Consider the following 19,591-nt stretch of genomic DNA (forward strand, 5'->3'; position numbering starts at 1 on the left):
GGAAATTGGCATTTACTTTGACGGGCAAGCCAAACACTGCAGACTGACTGGCTGTTGTCACGTTTATTTTGGCTGTTGTCACGTTTATTTTGGCTGTTGTCACGTTTATTTCAGCTAAAATAAAAAAATCCTCTTGTCCCTATGAAGTGACTGGAACAAATTTAAGGCCATGGTAACCTAAATTCAATACCTTGTAAACGAAATTCAGTACTTTGAAGGTCTTAATTTGATAATATTAAATTCAATTCTTTTAATACGTTTAAGACTCTGCGGGTATCCTGATATTATACTGTTGTTGATGAAAAATAAATAAAAATTTAGTAAAGAAATAGACTAGAATAATGATTGTAGCATTACATCAACTTTCTTAGAAACTTTGAATCACAGATTAAATGTGATCACAAGTAATTCAGAAAGCTACTAAAAACAATATGTTATAGCTAAGCATGCATAATTAACACAAAGCTATCCAATGCATCAGCACACAAAGTGGAGATATGGAGTGGATATGGATATTATGTAACTTAAGTGTTTAGATTAATTCTGGGTTAACCCTTGCCATGTTGAATAAGTTACACAATGAGTAACTTTCATCTCACCCAATGGCCTAACACATTGTACAACATACAAGTATTTTGTTGTGTGTGGACTGGGAGTCAATGGTGGCTCATCATTACGGGTGTCAAAAATAATCGATTATAAGATGCATCGCGATGCGGACCTGCACGATTCTGCATCGATTCACAAATGTCAAAAATCGATATATATATATATATATAATGAAATAAAATATAATGGAAGTACATGCAGCTGTTTATTTTAATTATGGATCATAATACAATGCAATTCTAAATGCACTTTTATTTTAAAAGTAGCCACACAGTGAGAAAAAAGAAAGTGAGAAAAAATAAACCATGTATTGGGGAAAAAAGTGATTCATCGATTTAAGATGCATCGAGATGCATCGATAATCGTAATCGAATCGAATCGTAGCCCTCTGAATCATAATCGAATCGAATCGTGAGGCCAGTGAAGATTCACAGCCCAACTCATCATCAGCAAGATTAACATACCGGTAGTTCTAAAAATTATTCTAGACAAATTAGAAAAGAAAATTATTGGCATCTGTGTTCCAAATACCCGGAACAAAAGGTGGAACGAATAAAACGATGCTTGTAGGTTAGTAGTACTTAAGTTTGTTCAATTAGACTACGCAATAGCCGTGTATGTGTGTGGTACATTTCACACCCCTTACCTAAAACTGTACAATGGCTCCCTTTCTGTCCTCTGCCAGTCTAGCGGTATGTTTGTCTTTAAATCGAGGTGGAATGAGATGGAATGGTATCTCACTTGGTAAGCAAAATAATGAAAAGCATCCAGATAATTAACTGCATAATAAATACTACTACTACTAATACAAATAATAATAACAACAATAATAATGATGATGATAATAATGGTAACAATAACAGGTAAAACCAACAGCAATTTGACTCCTCAGACATTCCCTCGTTAAATGTGAACTAACTCATTCATTGTCTGTGCGTGTGTTGGGGTTTACCTGGTGGATACCCAGGACTGCCCGTTTGATACAGGTTGGGTGTATAGGTGGGAGCTGTGGTAGGATACCCTCCTGGATAGCCTGGAGAACATCATAGAGAAAGGAAATATTAATATAAATATATTATGAATATAAATATTATGTATAATACACACACACACAAAACGAGGTGCATCCAGGGACAACACAACATATACACAATACAGAGACCCACACATACACACTCAAACACAGGTGGGGCAGGCCACTATTTGGTTTTGAGCAGGATGTGCACAGATGGCACTCATTAAAAAATGTCTGCACAAATAACACACTTGGCTGAATGCATCTTACACAAACACACACACACACACACCAATATGGTGTCGGAAGAGAATATTCAGAGACATAGAGAGGCAAAGTGAACGTCACTTCCTGCTTCAGCACTGTACCAGAGATTTTCATCCGCCATTTATTTTCCCATAGACATTTTGTAAAATGCTTTTACGAAATGCGGTTCAGATATATTTAGAATCGGGAGAGACCATAGAACATTTCACTTAGGCCAAAAAAAAAAAAAAATACAGAAAAGATTTCTGATTATTAAATTGTTTAAAGCCCCAATCAGTAAGATTTTTGACATTTTTTACTGTAATATAAGAGCTTTTTAGTCATAGGACATGGTAGATTGACTTGTAATAGGGAGACTCTCGCCTTTATTCATCCCACACCGCCCCCCATTGGCCAGCCCTGGGACTAAGCAGTTTGTCTGCCACGTCCCGTGGCAATAATAGAAAAAAAAGAAAAGAAAAAAAAAAAAGATGCGCACATGCGCTCTACAGCGGCAGCGTTGTTTCAGGAAGTAACTCGATTCGGATTTGCTACGAAAATGATGTTTCACGGAACTATGGATCATTATTTCATCACGTGGTGAGTACCCGATGTCACAACATGTACATAGAGCTTTCTGGCGCTGTGTTTTGTTGACTTTGAACGGCGATATCGTTATCGATACTATTGCACGCAGAGGGTGCAGTTTCCCCAATAGCAAAACTTGGAAAACTTGCTGAATGGGGCTTTAAATCCGCAGTTTTTTTTTACGTTTTGGTCCGAGTGAAAATGAAATGTTATGTAATGTTATATATATTCGTGATCAAAAAGTGCGTTAAAACAGGACAGAGTAGTGCTGTCTGTTGCCAATCAACAGGCTCCAGGTGTATGTACATAACGTTAGGCTTACGTCATTTCCAATTTGCAGAGTTTAACATTACAGCTGCAGTGCAGCACATTGTTGGGTCTCGGTCTGAAATATTCCCACATGATCATGGATGATGTTTTGTAGCATGTCCTGTCCTGTCCCTGCCGCTTGGCAGTTGGGAATAACAAATCCATGAGATAGACGGAGCCAACTTCACTTTCACTACCAGTCTGGAATAACAAATCCATGTGATAGACGGAACCAAGTTCACTTCCACGGTAGCCGCTTCCGCTATCCGACAACAACAATATGACTTCCGGTCGGATTTCCCCCAAAATAAAAGCCATTCTACACAAGTCTAACGCACACAGAAACCATTAAAATGGTAAAATGGTAAATGGACTGCATTTATATAGCGCTTTTATCCAAAGCGCTTTACAATGTGCCTACATTCACCCACCGAGGGCGGCCAGCTGCCACGCAGGGTGCCGGCACAGCCATCGGGAGCAATTTGGGGTTCAGTGTCTTGCCCAAGGACACTTCGACATGTGGACTGGAGGAGTCGGGGATCGAACCACCGACCTTCTGGTTGGTGGACGACGCGCTCTACCTCCTGAGCCACAGCCACAGCCGCCCCATTAAAAACTTTTATTTTGAAATCTGATATTGGAACGGAGCTATCTAGTGTATCTTTGCTTCACTTAATTCCGACGCATCGACGCACGTTATGCAAGTCGACGCATTTACGTAGTCGATGACGTCGACCAATCGACGTGTCGGGGGACAGCCCTAATGTACAAGAGGTGTACATTTGTCTTACCTGTGAAGGCCATGTTCTTAGGGTTTCCATACGGGGTGCCAGGCTGAACGGGGCTGTAGACTGGATTCATACCCGAAGATAACCTGTTCTTACTGAGAGAGAGAGAGAGATGATGGGAAGAGAAATGCAGTGAGAGACAGGAGGGACGGGGGGGGTGAAAGATGAGAGAAACATGAGAGGGAGAAATATGAGCTCAACACATGCAAATTGGAAATTGTTAGGATTATCAGGCATACACACACACATTAATCCCACATTCAGATTCTTAAGGCGACATTCAGACGAAGGATTTTACTAGGATGCAACAAAGTCAAGGCGCAAGAATCCTCACCTTCAGCTGGGTTTTACATCAGCATTAATTTAATAAACAGGAAGAGTTGCAATCAAAAAGCACAAGGACGCATGGATCCATTTAGAATAATGGCCTGGTTTCCCGTGTGGCACCAAGCGCGGCTGGCCCAGGCTTAGACGTCTCATTTCCACTACAGGGCCAGAGAGGGCCAGCCGCTACAGAACTGAACCCTGGCTAGGCTATTGGTGCTGGGAATGGTTGGTGTGAAGGTACCCTAATAGGCACCTGAACAGAGCCATTTATACTACATTTCCCATGAGGCATCTTTCTGCACTGGTTTCACCATGTGGAAGAAAAGGCCTTCACTGTACTCTATAATTTTGAACTTACCTGGTTTGTGAGTGGTATGTCTGTGCGCAAGTGTGTGTGTGTGTGCGTGTGCGCACGCGCATGTGGGTGTGAGTGCGTGTGTGTGCCCCGTACCTCTTGTGCGTGTCTGGTTGATACATGAAACTGAATTTGTCTGTGGGATGCCCGCTCGCCATTCTTGCTGTATGCAAATGAGGAAGGAGTGGAAGTGGATATGCAAATCTGAAATTAAAACAGCGAGAGGTCATGATTACAATGAACACAGGGAAAAACTAAGAAGCAAACAAACAAACAAACACAAACAGCAAAGCAAAGCACCACTGCAACAGCAAATGGTTAGGCAGCAGAGGAGGCAGTGACAGAGACAGTGTGTTTGAGTCAGTGTGTACTAAAACAGTGTTGTAACTGGTCGTAACCATCAATTTGTGCATTTCGTAATAATGCTAATGCTAACTAGCGTATAAATAGCCAATAATGAGAAATGGTGATTGCTGCCAATTCTTCTGCACAAAATAGCTTTTATAATTTCAATTGTGCATACGTGTGTGTGTGTGTGTGTGTGTGTGTGTAGGACAAGTTGTGTCAAGTACATTTAAATAGGCCAGAGCAAATGTTTGCCATGCATCACGTGTACATATAGTGTGTGTGTGTGTGTGTGTGTGTGTGTGTGTGTAAAAGAAGGAGAGAGCCGGCATGAGTGTGTATGTGATGTGCTGCAGGAACATCAAATACAAGCAGCAAAGCAAACAGTAAGACAGTACATGAGAAAGCCAGTGGGGGAGGGGAGGGGAGTTGGCAACAGATCCAGTGACAGAGAAAAGAGAAGTACAGTAGCAATAGGTCACGTCCTGCACCAAGCCATGTGTGAGCATGATCCAATACACAAATGAGCCAGAACCACAAAGGTGCTGCAGAAGCACAGGGCAGAGCAGCTGAGGAATGAACTGATCAAACAAAGAAGAGCATGTGTTGTGTTGTGACTTGTGAGTGTGTTGTGAAGCAAAGTACTCTGAGCATGTTACTTGTGAGTGTGTTGTGAAGCACAGTACTCTGATCATGTGACTTGTGAGTGTGTTGTGAAACACAGTACTCTGATCATGTGACTTGTGAGTGTGTTGTGAAACACAGTACTCTGATCATGTGACTTGTGAGTGTGTTGTGAAGCACAGTACTCTGATCATGTGACTTGTGAGGGTGTTTTGAAGCACAGTACTCTGATGATCATGATTCAGATTTGAGTTCCAGAGCATTTCAAATGTTGACTTTGACTCCAGAGTTCAGAGAGAGAGATGGGACTTGGTATGTGATGGCCGTTGTATAGGAATATGAGATGAATTTCCAAATGAATTCTGAAAGAATCCATCCTGGACCATTTTATTTTTCTCCAAATTCATTTATTTTTCTTCCCAATTTTATTTTAATTCAGGGGTTAGGATCGATTTTTGTTTTTGTTTTTTTTGTGATCTGTAGGTCTTGGCTTCAAACTGAAAACCAAGTTGTGACGGGACGTAACTCAATTATATCCTGCTAGCTTGTCGGGAAGGCAGATCGTTTTTTCCGTTATCAATTGTTTTGTTTTGCCTTTTCCCCGCCAAGAAGAAAAGCAATAGACATTGCAATGACAGACAAAGAATCAAATAGTCCTCGCTAGGACAGAAATAAAAAAGAAAAGAAGGCCCTCCCTCCCTACCATGTTGGCGACCAGTACCCTCCCCTCCCAGCCCATGTTAGCTCTATATAACATAGTACAATATTCGTAGAATGATGATTACATTAGGGATGCACGATATCGGGACTTCATGTTCAAATAAAAACAATAAAAAGAAACCTGCTTGTCAATACGACTATATAATAAGGCCAGATTACGGCCAGTCGGCCACGTTTGATGCTTGATTAGCTATTTGACGCCAATTGCGGGGAAAGACAAATAACTAACGCTGCAAAGTTAGGATACATTTTGGCGACGGAAAAACACATGATTATTTTCAAAGGGGTTTCTTGACCTCTCACCTCAAGATATCTGAATGAGAATGGCTTCAATGGGCACCCACGAGTCTCCCCTTTGCAGACATGCCCACTTTATGCTAATCCCATGGGCAGGCACTTTAAATGTCAAGCCTAGTAATTAATATAAGACTGTTATAACTTGTTATGATTGGTTCAGAGCTTTCTGACAATCATTTGAAGGAGCAATGAGTTCATTATTTTAAAGTTGAAACACTTAGCTTAGTTAGCTTTAGACTGGTAATTGTAAATGTAGCGCCCCCCCCCCCCCCTCCCTTTTTGTTTTCTTGCCCTCTCTCTCTCCCTCTCTCATTAGCTTTCTCCGCTTCTCGCGTCACTCTTCCTCCCATCAGTCAGAGAGGGGCAACAATGGCCGTCATTAACCCATGGACAGGTGGCTAACCTAACCCTGAGGTCCTATCCTGCAAACACAACCCATAGCCAACCACAGCTGTGCCTGCATGGAGAAGAGGAGGTGTGTTCATCTGTTTTAGAGAGAGAGAGAAAGAGAGAGAGAGAGAGAGAGAGAGAGAGAGAGAGAGAGAGAGAAGGCAAATGTGATGACATGTGAATGGGTGAGTAGAAGACAGGAAGCGTAAGTGGTTGTGTCTAATGGTGTGTGGAACAGAGGTCAGTAGGCGTGTGTGTGTGTGTGTGTGACCAGTAGGAGGGTCTAACCGCAACCCCCTTTGTTTCCAGGGGAGGTGATGATGAGGTGTTTTAGGCACTCATTTTCTAAAGAGAGCCTTTCTAACCATAAGCACGGCTATTCATCAGACCACTAGGCCTGATTGTAAAGACCATCAGAGGACACTCACTATACACTAGGGATGCACGATAGAGATTTTTTTTACAGCCGATACGATAACCGATAAATATATGCTTCTCATGGCCGATAACCGATACGAGAATGATAATAATTCCACGTTTTTGTATTTAAAAATATTTCTTAACCTGTAGTTTGCGCAGTGAGCAAAGATGGATGATTTAATATTCCCTATGACCTAACCAAATCGAACTGACATCACTATTGTGAACACAAAACGAAGAACACTTCTGAGTTTTTTAGTAAAGTGCATCACTCAATACCAAAAATAAACAAAGGCGCCCACGAGCATTTGCCCAGTTAAGATTAATGTTATAATAATAATAATAATAATTGATTGGATTTATATAGCGCCTTTCTAGACACTCAAAGCACTTCACATATCAGGGGAGGGAACTCATCCACCACCGATGGATCCACCTCAATGTTAGCTGTTCATGGTTAGTTTTGGAATCAAGACGAAGACACCAACCCTGGACGTTTCATTTCGGTTATAATACGAGAGTTTTTATATGGTTTTCACCTGCTCTGGGAGTATGAAGTGCTTTGAATGCGTGGTCACAATAAGTGGTTTGCTAGCCGAGCGGGGAGTGCTACACTACGGGCTGCCTGCTGGCTCTACTGTAGGCCACTACCAGCTAGCTAGTAGCTCATGTTAGCCACAACAGGTAACGTTAACGATAACCAACCCCGCCGCCTCCTTGCCAGGTCGGCTCAGACTTTTCCCCTCCTCTCGGAACCCTGGCGGGACATGTGTTGCCAATTGCAATGGCGTTGTTATCATCTGAAAAACTGTGAAGAACGTTCACCAGCAGCGAGCGACATGTTTGGCTCTAGCAGAGATATATGACTGCAACTGCAGGCGCAACAATAATATGCAGCGTTGCCAAGGCAAAACAAAGCAAAGTTGGCTTCATATTATCGTCTCCAATCTCCAGTTTGAAACACCGCTAATAATGTTGGTTTCACTCCATAAAGGAGACTCCTGCAGTCGGAGGGACGAGGAGAGGTAATAATGAGGGAGGATGAGGAGGAAAGGATAGGCAAAGAAATTGAATACCCCCCCCCCACACACACAGCGTCCATTCTTAGAAAGAAAATGTACGATCAACACCCACCCCAATTCTCTGCTCTCCTCCCACATAACACCTCAGCAGGCATCTGCTGTTTAGGCAACAAATCAAAACCAGTGGGCGTTATCACACTCCAGCATGAGATAGAACAGAAATTAATACAGTTTAAATCCTCAGGCAGGGAGCATTTCACTCATATGGGAAGCAAATAGGTGAAAAACACACACACAGAAAATGCCGATTCTAAATAAGAGTATAATTGGCGTGGAGACGAGGGCCCTTTTAAAACCAAGACGGGGGTGTGTGACACACACTCGCCCCGGCAGGAACATCAGGGTTGACTAGGGATGGGCAATGAATTTCGAATTTTCAAATAATCCTCTTTATTATCAAGATCAACTTTTATTACTGAAAGTCAAAAATCTTTTCATAAATAAACACAGGTGCAAGCCAAACACTAACGAGGGTTTCCAAATTCCAATCATGGAAGTTAGAAACCCTCATTAGTGCTTTTGCTTGCCTTGCACCTGTGTTTACCCTGCCGTTTCGGCACAAAATGGCCCCCGTGAGAAGGGTCTATTCCCAGGCAGACTTCTACTCTGTTATAAATCCAAAAGAAAATACACCCAAGTACAAAGCCTAGCTACGGGCAGCTTGATGGAATCAGAATAACCCCCACAGCCTTTCACTCCATCAGGCCCTGCAGCAACTGGCCCCAAACTGCTCCTGGGCTATTTTAGATCTAGGACAGCAGCACTATATACACTGAGGGACTGCATCTCCCCTCCTGGATGGGGATCATTTTGTATGTTTCAGATACCAGTGCTGCTAACAATACTTTTAAAATGCTACCGGTGTCTTTTTCACCGCGGTAAGAAAATGTCAACACCGTTACAGCCCTACTATTGGTTTACCAGTACAGCAATGTATTTGATATATGCCCGAACACTACCGTGTAACGCCGCTAACACAGACTACCGCGGCAAGCCACATACTGAACATCATTACAGACACATTCTGTGTGTTAAGTCTGAGCTTGACTTTAGTTTAGAGAAAGCACAAAGTGCCAAGGTGTTCCAAAATGACTGACGGCTTGAAACAAGGTGCATCAAATATGATTGATGACTTTAAAATGTCACATCAACCCAAAGAACATGACAGAGCAAATATAATGAGCTGCCAGACCAAAAAGCTGTCAAGTGGGACCAAACATTTTCATTGGTCGCACCGGTGTGCCTGACAATTAGCAGGTCTGTGTGTGTGTGTGTGTGTACCATTATACCCCCCACCCCGCATTCTGCAAAGATATGCCCCCTACTCTGCCTCTGATATTCCTCTTCACTGAATGTGGGTGGGGGGGACCAAATAAGGCATGGATTAGGGACATCAAAGAATATTTCTATATTCAATATATATATATATAAAAAAAATATATATATATATCAAATATGAAAAGTTAATATTCCTTTGTGGAGGGGAAAAAGAAGATGCACTACAGCAGGTGTCTGCCTCACGCTGCCTGCCTGTCAAGCTGAAACGATGGCAGAGTTCACAAGGAGGTTCTGCTGAACGAGCGAGGAGTGTGTGTGATTTCCACTATGCGCAGACTAAAGTTGGAGACGCACTGGGAACACCAGAAAGGGAGACACCTACAGTCTAAAGGTGGAGAGACACACTGGGAAAACCAGAAAGGGAGAGACCTACAGTATCACCACTGCCGTGTGTCAACAAGTTCATCTTCTGCAATGCCCCTAGGAGTTCAAGGAAAAACTGAGACACACACACACACACACACACACACACACACACACACACACACACAAGGACAGACCGCTGAATAAGTTAGGAATGGGCTGTTAAAACCATGATACAAAATCAATATTTTGAGGCAATATTGACAGCAGACAAGCTTTATTGCCCTGCAGTGGAGGTGGAACGTGACAAATAGGAGAAAAATCAATACACATTAAATTGTAGGCAACAAATACTGTATGCCGTCTACATTGGCTAAAAATGTCGTCCGTGTGTCATGGCTGAAAGAACAGCCTGCTGTGCAAACACACGCACACACAGAGCCCCAACATGACTGAAAGCTGAATGTGTTAGGACTTTGCCTCCAGGGATCCGCTCAACCTCCTACCTTTCATCCTGGTCCTCTATTCCCTGTGAAACCTCTCACCTGCCACTGTCTGCACGCACACACACTTTTAGATCAAAGATCAATCACCAGATCATTAGGATTTTATCGATAAGATACCGATACATCGATACTCACAATTTATTTTATTACTTTTTTCTTTTATTCCTGAGATGGCCTATTTCACCGCTGTGAATATGATGCCGACAGCTTTGGCATCATTAGAAGGTTAGAAATTAATTAATGTTACATAAATACTAAATATGCATGATATTTATCGGACTGATCAATTATCGGCCGATATGGTAAGAGATTGATATGCGGCTAGCGGCACTTGGGGAACTCCCTGCTGCTCATGAGGATGTATTTTGTGTCTGTAGTGTTTTCTGTGCCATCTGTGCATTTTGTTGTCTTTGGCTGGGAGGACTCCTGAGCTACACTGGATAGTGTATCCTCCTATTTTTATCTCTTAGGGCAGGACATCCCTTTTTAATACAGAGGCGCCTCTACTTTAGATCGAGCCATATTTAAGGTATGACAGCTACTGGCCTGGTGTCATTTTCTTATGTGCTGTGTGGGCCCGCTCTATATTATTCTGTATATTTGTATATATTGACTATTCTTGTTTGTGTCATATTTGTGTGTATTGTCTATGTGTATAGCACTAGATTCGCTTTACGCAGTAATCACCTGGATCATGTGATTGGTCATGTGACCAGGGGTGACATGTACTTAAAGATGGTGTCCTTATATGATATTGCATGTCTGAAGAAGCGAAACGTCACCTCAGGTTTGTCCAATAAACTTGTTTAATGGGAGCTACAGTGTGCAGACTATCTATGTCATAATGTGCCTTGAATACGTTACTTGGTATTCACCTTATGTAGCCACGCCCATTTGACCTGGTTGTGTGGTCGTTCGACGACTTCCGGCAAAGAAAAAGAGAAAAAAAATGGCTGGCTGCTCCAATATAATCGAACTCTGAATTAACTAATAATTTAGCCAATTGTATGTAACATACCAAATAAAAGCAAACGGCAATGTCTAAGAATGCAACGCCATGTAACTGGCTCGTTAATTCTCGCATTCCAGGGAATTACGTTAACGTGTGTGGGTCTTATAGACGTAAGTGGCTCGAGCTGCGCTCGGAGGACAGAAAACCTTCTGAAGCTTTCTTTGTTGGAGTCCAGGTATGTTTTACAAGAAAGTGCTCGTCATTGTCGACGATAACGTTATCTGACCTGGCTAACAGTGGATACTTGCTTGCTTTGTACGGAGCTCAAAGTAGTAGGCTACGTTCTTTGTTTTACACCCTGCGCTGTCCGCTACAAAAACAACTCTCTTCTTCATGACGTTCTTTCATATTTGGCGCCGTGACCACCGGAAGTGTTAATAGGACCCGGAAGAAGTTGGCCCACTGTAAGGTCTGAACATAAGGTGAATAGAGTCAATCAATCAATCAATCACTAGCGCTTGTTGCCCGACTCCATTTCATTCCAGAGTCACGTTTGGTAGCCTATACGGGAGAGCCATGTACTTTAGTTGTCACTAAGCTGTGCGGATTACTTGGCCCTTGTAGGCTATTTAGCCCTGTTGCAATTCTAATGAATTATTTGCGTCTCTGCTTGTTTGTGAAGCAGTAGCCTAATCAGCTTGACTCTGCGGTGGGCCTGGCAACAGCCTATATCTTATAGAGAGGCAAAGTGAATGTCACTTCCTGCTTTTTTCCCTGTACCAGCGCTGAAAAAATATAAATGGCGGTGAACGGAGAATAACGTAAATCAGAAAGACTACATACATTGTCGCCTAAGTGACGTCACTTTCTCTACCGGCAAACCTGAAGACCGGCGACATGCCACAAGCTTCCACGAGCTATGTAGTTTTTATATGAAACTAACCCCTACGCTTCAGTTTGACGACAAACTGCGACTTTCTTTACATGCAAAGTTATGTTTTAAATTTACAAAAATGACCTTGGTCAGGGGTGGGCGATATGACGATCTTAGATCGTTAACGATTAGAATGGCTCCACGATCTGCCTTTCCAGACAGATCATTAGAATCGCACTACATGCAGTGCACATTCTATCAGTTGCATTTCTATGTCTGAAAGATGACTCCAAAGTCGCCCCCCCCTTCACAACACAGAGGAGGAGTTGATTTGACTTGTGATGTGAACACAGACACACGCACTTAACGTAGCAGTCTGGCATCTTTGAACGAGTTAAATAATAATAAAATTAGCCGCGGTCAGCGGCCAACGTCGCGTTGCCTCCACAATTCACGAATTCAGACTTAATTTTTCGGTCACGTTGCCTGGTTGGTACTGTAGCTGACGAGAGAGACGTGCTGCTCCGTGACAGCAGTTCCCTTGCTGTGGTAAGAAACCCAGTCCAGTGATGGGAGTTGCAGTAACGTTACCTTGACGAGCAGCAGCGCCTTCCGATGTTTGCCTCATTTACGCGTGGCTCGTTAATGCCGACGCCTCTCTCATGTTCATGCTATTAATGATTGCATTTACGTCACACAAGATTAGGCTATTTAATAAGCTGTTAATGAATTCATTTATTTATTTGGCATATTTCCAACCGGCCACTGTGGCCCGTTGACGTTTCAATCTACCGGCTCACTGTACGTGATACCGGCCAAAAGCCTGCAATTGCCGGCTAACGGAATCCCTGAGGACAGAACCATTGGCTCTTGTAACATAAGTGACTCCAGCTTTCTGTAGTCTTGACAGTTGTATGGCTGTATTGTACTGCCCACATTAGATTGTGCTTAACCCACTCCAAAACACATTTCCCCCTTTCCTCGAGCTCCCAAGTTAGACGTGCAAGGGGTCACATTTGACACTTGATGCATTATAAATCACATGAAATCATGGAATTAAGATTTTTGACGTCTATATTCCTTGAAACATTTGTTTCATTTTGTCTTCTACAGACATTCTGCAATGCATTTTAGACAGCCCCCCAAACGCGTGACAGCAAAGATAGTCAGAAAGATGGCAGATGTGACACATGCCGACAACCTTTCAAAACAAATGCCCAAAAGGGTACAATCGGTGGAAACTTTTAACATGCACTGGCCCAGAACCTCAATTAATTTTTCCCAGCGGAATCACCAAATGATGCCAGTGCGCATGCATCTGGACTCTGTTTCTTGTCAAACTTTGTCTCTTAAAAGAACAACCGCTCACTTTTTTGGAGCAACTAGGCTTCCGATATAATTAGTTTGCCCCATGCGACCCTACCTGTGACTTCAAAGTGCAGAAATAAGGTGAGTTTAATGCCCGACACAGATTACCTAACGAAAATTGGCTGGTCGGAAGGAGGGCTCCTGCTACAGTGTAGTGTTGACACGAACATAGAAAGAGCCTGAGGGCTAGGTCAGAGCTATGCTCACTACATTTGCCTCTTTTTTTAACCCCAGGTGTGCATAAAATACAGGTTAAGAACTTATTTTTTTAAATAATTATATATATATATATTTTATTATAATAATTATCTGAATATCGTATTGGTTATCGGCCAGGAGAAGCAGATATTTATTGTTATTGTATCGGTTGGAAAAAAATCCATATCGTGCATCCGTAGTTTTTAGCCAACCCCCAAAGGCCCAAGCCACCCCCCAAAGGCCTGATATATCTGAAAAATCAAGCATTTTTATTGTATCATTTTAGATAATAATAGTTAAACTCCCTTATGTACATTCAAATAGTTTCCTTTCTAAAACTTGGGGTGCTGTAAAAACACATTGCTCCATAAGTTCTGACAATGACTGATATGTTTGACATCACAACAACTGACTACACACCAACTCAAAATCAAGATTTTTTTTTTACTGTATCAATTTAGAGAATTTCAAGGTAGGTTAAAGTCTCACATTTGTACATTGAAACCTGGGGTGATGTGAACACACATTGCTCCACTCTGACAATGGCTAATATATTTGTGTTCAGGATAACCATGCCACAAAAGTCAAATTGTAGGCTAAGCACAACAATAAGCATGATCGGTCCAATCATGCATAATAAGAGTTTACACACCTTAGTAACGTCTTAAAAATTAATTGTGTAGTCTGCATCATAGTAAACAACTGTAAATTGAAGTTGTATCGAAATGCCGTAATTTTAGGGAAAAGACAATAACATTGAAATAAAATGGTTTTGTTTATTGCTTGTTGTGTGTTTTTTTTTGCCTTGTGGAAGTGTGATCAACGCCTGGAGGATAGATAACGTTAACTACCATCTTATTACAACATCACTGGTTGTGGTCATATTATGTAGTTAAATCCATCAGCGATCGCCATGCACTGGAAGTGCACTGCATTCCAGAGATAGCGAGCAACGCCAAAACAGCCATGGTTGGACAAAAATGGTCACACTCAAACACAAGCTTCCGACACCATTTTGAAAATCCACTGATTTCTAGTCAACAACTCTCGAGATGCCATCTCGCCAGTTATTTTCAGATTAGCTACCGTTAGCAACACTATTTAACTATTTCGAGCCTCATGCATGAATCTGGATTGGTCACATAATACTATCATTAGCTTAGCTTGCCTGCTAGCTAGAAAAGACAACCACTACACGGCCGTAGCATCCCTGCATCCCCTCAGCACACGCTGCTCAAATGGCTAATTAGCGGGCTAGCTTGGTGAGATTAGCCAGCGACAATGGAAAAACCTCTGCAGTGGGTAAGACCAGGCTACATCGGGATAAAATTAGTTTGAGTACGTTTATTTCACTACCTGGCAACAAACCACTATTTCCTACCGGTACGACGAACAATAAGTTCATCCCGCTATTTAAACTAGTCCCGACTAGCTTAGCGAGCTAGCTACTCGCTGTAGCCACCACGGAGGACAATTGAAAGGATACAGAGAGGGGGGGAAAGACAGAAAACGACCGACTAGCAAGTCGAAACATGGACATTTCTGCCCTCTATAGTAACGGGCGAGACTTACCAAAGTCACTAGGTCGAACAAAAAAGATTCTCCGTGTGTAACGTTATGCGTCCTCTTCTCGCTATTCTCTCTTCTGCCTCGAAACGTTGCAGACTGGCTTTGCTAGTACGGCGTTTGTCGGGCCAGTAGCGCTGGGAAGGCAGACTTCACCCGGAGAGAGAGACGGCCACCGTGTGGGGGATGGGGATGTATGTAGCCTACTGCCGGGAGGGAGGGAGGGGGGGCCCCGGCCCGGGCGGGAGGGAGGGAGGGATGCAGGGGTCCTAGGAGAGAGGCGGGGTCCCCAGCCGACCCACACAACACATAATAATAATAATAATAATAATAATAATAATAATAATAATAATAATAATAATAATAATAATAATAATAATAATAATAATAATAATAAGAAGAAGAAGAAGAAGAAGAAGAAGAAGAAGAAGAATGCAACAATAATACACCAACATAAAAAGTGAATGGGGGAAAACAGCCTTTAAACAGCTATGATGACTTTAAATTGCTAGTGTTCTCTTATGTTGTTTTTATAGGGTTAGGGTTAGGGTTAGCAGGTAAGTTAGCCTATGTAACATTAGTTCCAGTCTGATTCACTCAGTGGAGCGTTTGATGTTTTGACGTTTTGATTGACCAGTTTGATTTTACATTCACTTGGCTTAGGTGGTGCCCAAAACGGCTTGGGTGCTGCGCATGCAATGCCTGGTAACACTAGGGATTTGGGGAAACCGTGCTGATTTGTCATCCAAATGAAACACCTTGGTGGTGGTGAAACTGTTGTTATAGTTACAAGTTCAAGTTGAGTAATTCAGTAGGCTACAAATAACAATGTTTCGCAATAGCTAATGTAGCGCCATCTAGTGTTAGTAAAATGCATTCCTGTACAGCACCCAATAATACCCAATTTCAAACTACTGGCCTGGAATTATGTTATAGGCTATCTCTCCAGTTTGAGAGAGCCTGGTGACGCGAGGTTAAATCAGTATCAGTCACCAAAGTAGCCTACTAGTAGGCCTACTACTACTAGCTAGGCCTACTACTTCTACTAACTAGCTATAACTACCACTACTACTCATAATAGCCTAATAATAATAAGAACATGTTCACGTTATCTCACAATCAGAATAGCTTTTTATCTATTTTAATTCCCCTTAATACCACGTGTCAAAGGTGTTGTGGTAGCGGTCTACGGAATTGAGACGAAGACGGAAGTACAGTAGGCAGAGTTTAGTTTCTGCCCTCAGGCTAGCATGAGCAGAGTGGACTAGTCTCAACGCCACTACGCATGCGGAGCACAGCGATTCGACGTAATATTTGAGAGTCGACATGATTTGCCCGCAAGCCCTGGCGGTTCCCATACAACTACAGTTCCCAGACGGCATTGCGACACCAGCACAAACAAAAGAGCCACAGAGCACAGACCCTAGCACAACTCAAATATAGGATGCAAGCGAATTATTATAAGTAAGATGACAGCACCGTTTCGGCACACAAAAAAGTGGATATCTAAAAACAACCGCAAAAATAAACAAACAACAACAACGAAGAGCTGTCTGAGTCACATCCTCGCGTGATTTCGCACTTGCGGAAGTTAGAGCTGCATGAGAGGAGCTGTCCACGGTGCTGACACTGTAAGTGTTTCTCCTGTTTAGACTACCCCGTATATTTCACCTATATTACTATAGTTCACTTTAGACTGTGAATACATTGTCTAGGATAGCTAGTTTGTAATACTATCTTTATCCAAACTAAACCTTTGTAGGATGTGACCGAGACAAATTAATTAGTCTACTGAAGCTACTGAAGCTACTAATTATTAGGGTGTGCTTCCGCCCCCTTTCTCATCTATCTATCTATCTATCTATCTATCTATCTATCTATCTATCTATCTATCTATCTATCTATCTATCTATCTATCTATCTATCTATCTATCTATATCACACACGTGCCAACATAATGTGGATAGCTCAGACTGACTCTAAATTATTGGAAAATAGAATAAGTCATCTTTATTGTTATAAGCTTTGATTTAATTTTTGCCCTCTCCTTGTCAGACTTTGACAAGATGGATGAACGTCTAGAGCTGCCCTTCCTTCCCACCAACACCCACAGCAGCAGCAGCAGCAGCAGCCTCGCCAGTAGAGAAGCTGGCAGTGGTCCACAATGCAACGGGGTCCCCGAGCGCAGGACCCTGCTGCGGGTGTCAGAGGCCCACGGGCTGCAGCTTCTGGGCGTGCTCAGATCATTCAGGGAGCGAGGCCAGCTGTTTGACTTCACAATCAAGGTCCAGGAATGCAGTTTTCCCTGCCATCGATGCGTCCTTTCAGCATGCAGTGATTTCTTCAAGTATGTGTGTGAGAGAGAGAGAAAGAGAGAGAGTGAGAGAGAGAGAGAGAGAGAGAAGGAAAGAGAGAAATTGAGAGAAACACTGTTTGTTGCAGCTATTTTGCTGCATCATTCCTCAAACTGCCCCAAGAAATGTGGCAGAAAACAGTACTCTCTCAAAAAGTCCCATACATCTACAGAAATGTCTTTCTCTCTCTCATAAAGTTATTGATAATAATCATCTGTAACATTTCTGTGTTTAGGGCCATGTTTGAGGTGGCTATGCGAGAGCGTGATGACGGTTCGGTAACCCTGGGCAACCAGTCTCCAGTGGCTGTGGGTTGCTTCCTGGACTTTGCCTACTCCGGGGAGGCAGTCATCACCGACGGGAACGTAGATATGTTGTTTCAGCTTGCTTCCTTTCTGCAGGTAGAAATACAACCACTAGAACCACTCGGAACATATTGCATCTCTTTCTTTGTCTTAAACATTACATGTCATGTCTGAAAAGATCTAGAGACAAGGTAATATAAACCCACTTTGGGCAAATACCATTCTTGAATTGGCTTCAGCCTTATACAACTTAGGTAGACACCGCATTTGCAGATGATGCTGGTGAGAGATTTCCATTGGATAAATCATCCCCTCTGGCATTCTGGGCAATTTTCTTCATATTCCGAAGAGAAAAGCATTTGAAGGAGCCACTTGTGTATTTTTTAATGAATCCACTCCTGCTTTTTTGAAAGGTAAAAAAAATAATCTCTGCAAAGCCATCTGCTAAGGCTTAAAATTGGGTACATTCAGTCCTTGAATGTTTTCTCAATTTTTTCAGATAAATGATTTTATGGAATAAAGGAGTTAGTTGCTTTAAATTATTGTATTTTCTTTATGGTTTTAGGGGTGGGTATTGTTGGAAAGACAAAAAAAAATTTGGGAAGCCAAACAGCACAATATAAATGTATTCCACCAATATCAATTTGGAGGTTTTCACCATATTTCTGCATTATTTGCTACATTTGTTTTACATTTACATATCTTACATCTGAAATATATTATATTGTGAAATAGTATTTTCATGTGGATGTATTCTGTCTATTATTTTTCGATCCTTAGGTGTCAGTCCTGTCCAAAGCGTGCAGCAACTTCCTGACTGGAACCCTGGACCTGTGTAACTGTCTGTCCCTCTTGGCGCTCGCTGAGGGCTACGGCTCCGCCTCCCTCTGCCAAAGAGCCAATGAGTTTGTGGTTGAGAACTTCCATGACCTTTCCTTAACCCAGGACTTCCTGGATATGCAGGTGCTGCTTGAGAATGGGACAATGAAAAAAAAAAAATGAATTTGAGTGTGGCAGAGTAGAGTGTGGCATGCTCAACATCATTCACAAAAGCTGGAGGTCTATCCTCTAAAGATCTTTTTAACCCATGTTTAACCTGGTTGGTCCCATTGAGATCAAGGATCTCTTTTACAAGGCAGACCTGGCTAAGACAGCAGCATAACAAGTTACAAATAAGACAACAGTAAACCAACAGGAGCATAAAGTGCTGAAATAATTAAAATAGCCGACATAGACAAGTGCCAAAATTGCTAATACCAATACAGTGCAAAATGCAAATAACAGACACTAGAGTCCATGAAATTAATGTAAAAAAAATAGCTTACCTAGGGACAAACGCAAGTACCAAATCAGTCATTCACCATTGTACTTACCGGTATATGTGCTTTAAAAACAGCCAAAGAAATCAAGTCCCTCAGCTTCATGTAATTTTGGAGGCTATCCCAGGTGATGGGAGCCGAGCAACTAATTGCTGTCTTTCCCAGTTCAGTCCGAGCACTTGCAACAGACAACAAGAACACGTCATGAGACCTCAGACTAACTACGGTCGGATTTCGGAGAGTTCAAAGAGCAAATATAAGAAGTATGGCTTCATAAATAACCATGTACCAGTGACCGAGTCTACGAAAGGACAGAGATGGCCAACCAGCCCTGGTATAAAGTGTACAATGATGAGTAAGGGCTTCACAGTTAGTTACAAATCTCGGTGCACT

The 19,591-nt window shown here is 42.2% G+C and overlaps 2 protein-coding genes across 3 annotated transcripts in view; one reads left to right on the forward strand and one right to left on the reverse strand.

Moving 5' to 3' along the window:
- Positions 1 to 15,316, reverse strand: part of fam168a (family with sequence similarity 168 member A) — a 29,523-nt gene extending 14,207 nt beyond the window's left edge. For both annotated transcript variants that reach the window (XM_083636927.1, XM_083636926.1), the window contains exons 1-4: positions 15,227 to 15,316; positions 4,334 to 4,441; positions 3,559 to 3,650; positions 1,562 to 1,642 (exon numbers count right to left, since the gene is read on the reverse strand). In XM_083636927.1, coding sequence (XP_083493053.1) covers positions 1,562 to 1,642; positions 3,559 to 3,650; positions 4,334 to 4,395 — 235 coding nt within the window. In that variant the 5' untranslated portion in view covers positions 4,396 to 4,441; positions 15,227 to 15,316. The remainder of the gene's footprint in view (positions 1 to 1,561; positions 1,643 to 3,558; positions 3,651 to 4,333; positions 4,442 to 15,226) is intronic.
- Positions 15,317 to 17,286: 1,970 nt separating this feature from the next.
- Positions 17,287 to 19,591, forward strand: part of kbtbd3 (kelch repeat and BTB (POZ) domain containing 3) — a gene marked incomplete at both ends in the record, with an annotated part of 66,308 nt that continues 64,003 nt past the window's right edge. Inside the window, 3 exons of the mRNA XM_083636793.1 lie at positions 17,287 to 17,567; positions 17,810 to 17,975; positions 18,660 to 18,842. Of these exons, the coding sequence (XP_083492919.1) occupies positions 17,287 to 17,567; positions 17,810 to 17,975; positions 18,660 to 18,842 (630 nt within the window). The remainder of the gene's footprint in view (positions 17,568 to 17,809; positions 17,976 to 18,659; positions 18,843 to 19,591) is intronic.

This window comes from Poromitra crassiceps (assembly GCF_964638095.1).
Source record: "Poromitra crassiceps genome assembly, chromosome: 5".
In the NCBI taxonomy this organism is placed as follows: Eukaryota; Metazoa; Chordata; class Actinopteri; order Beryciformes; family Melamphaidae; genus Poromitra; species Poromitra crassiceps.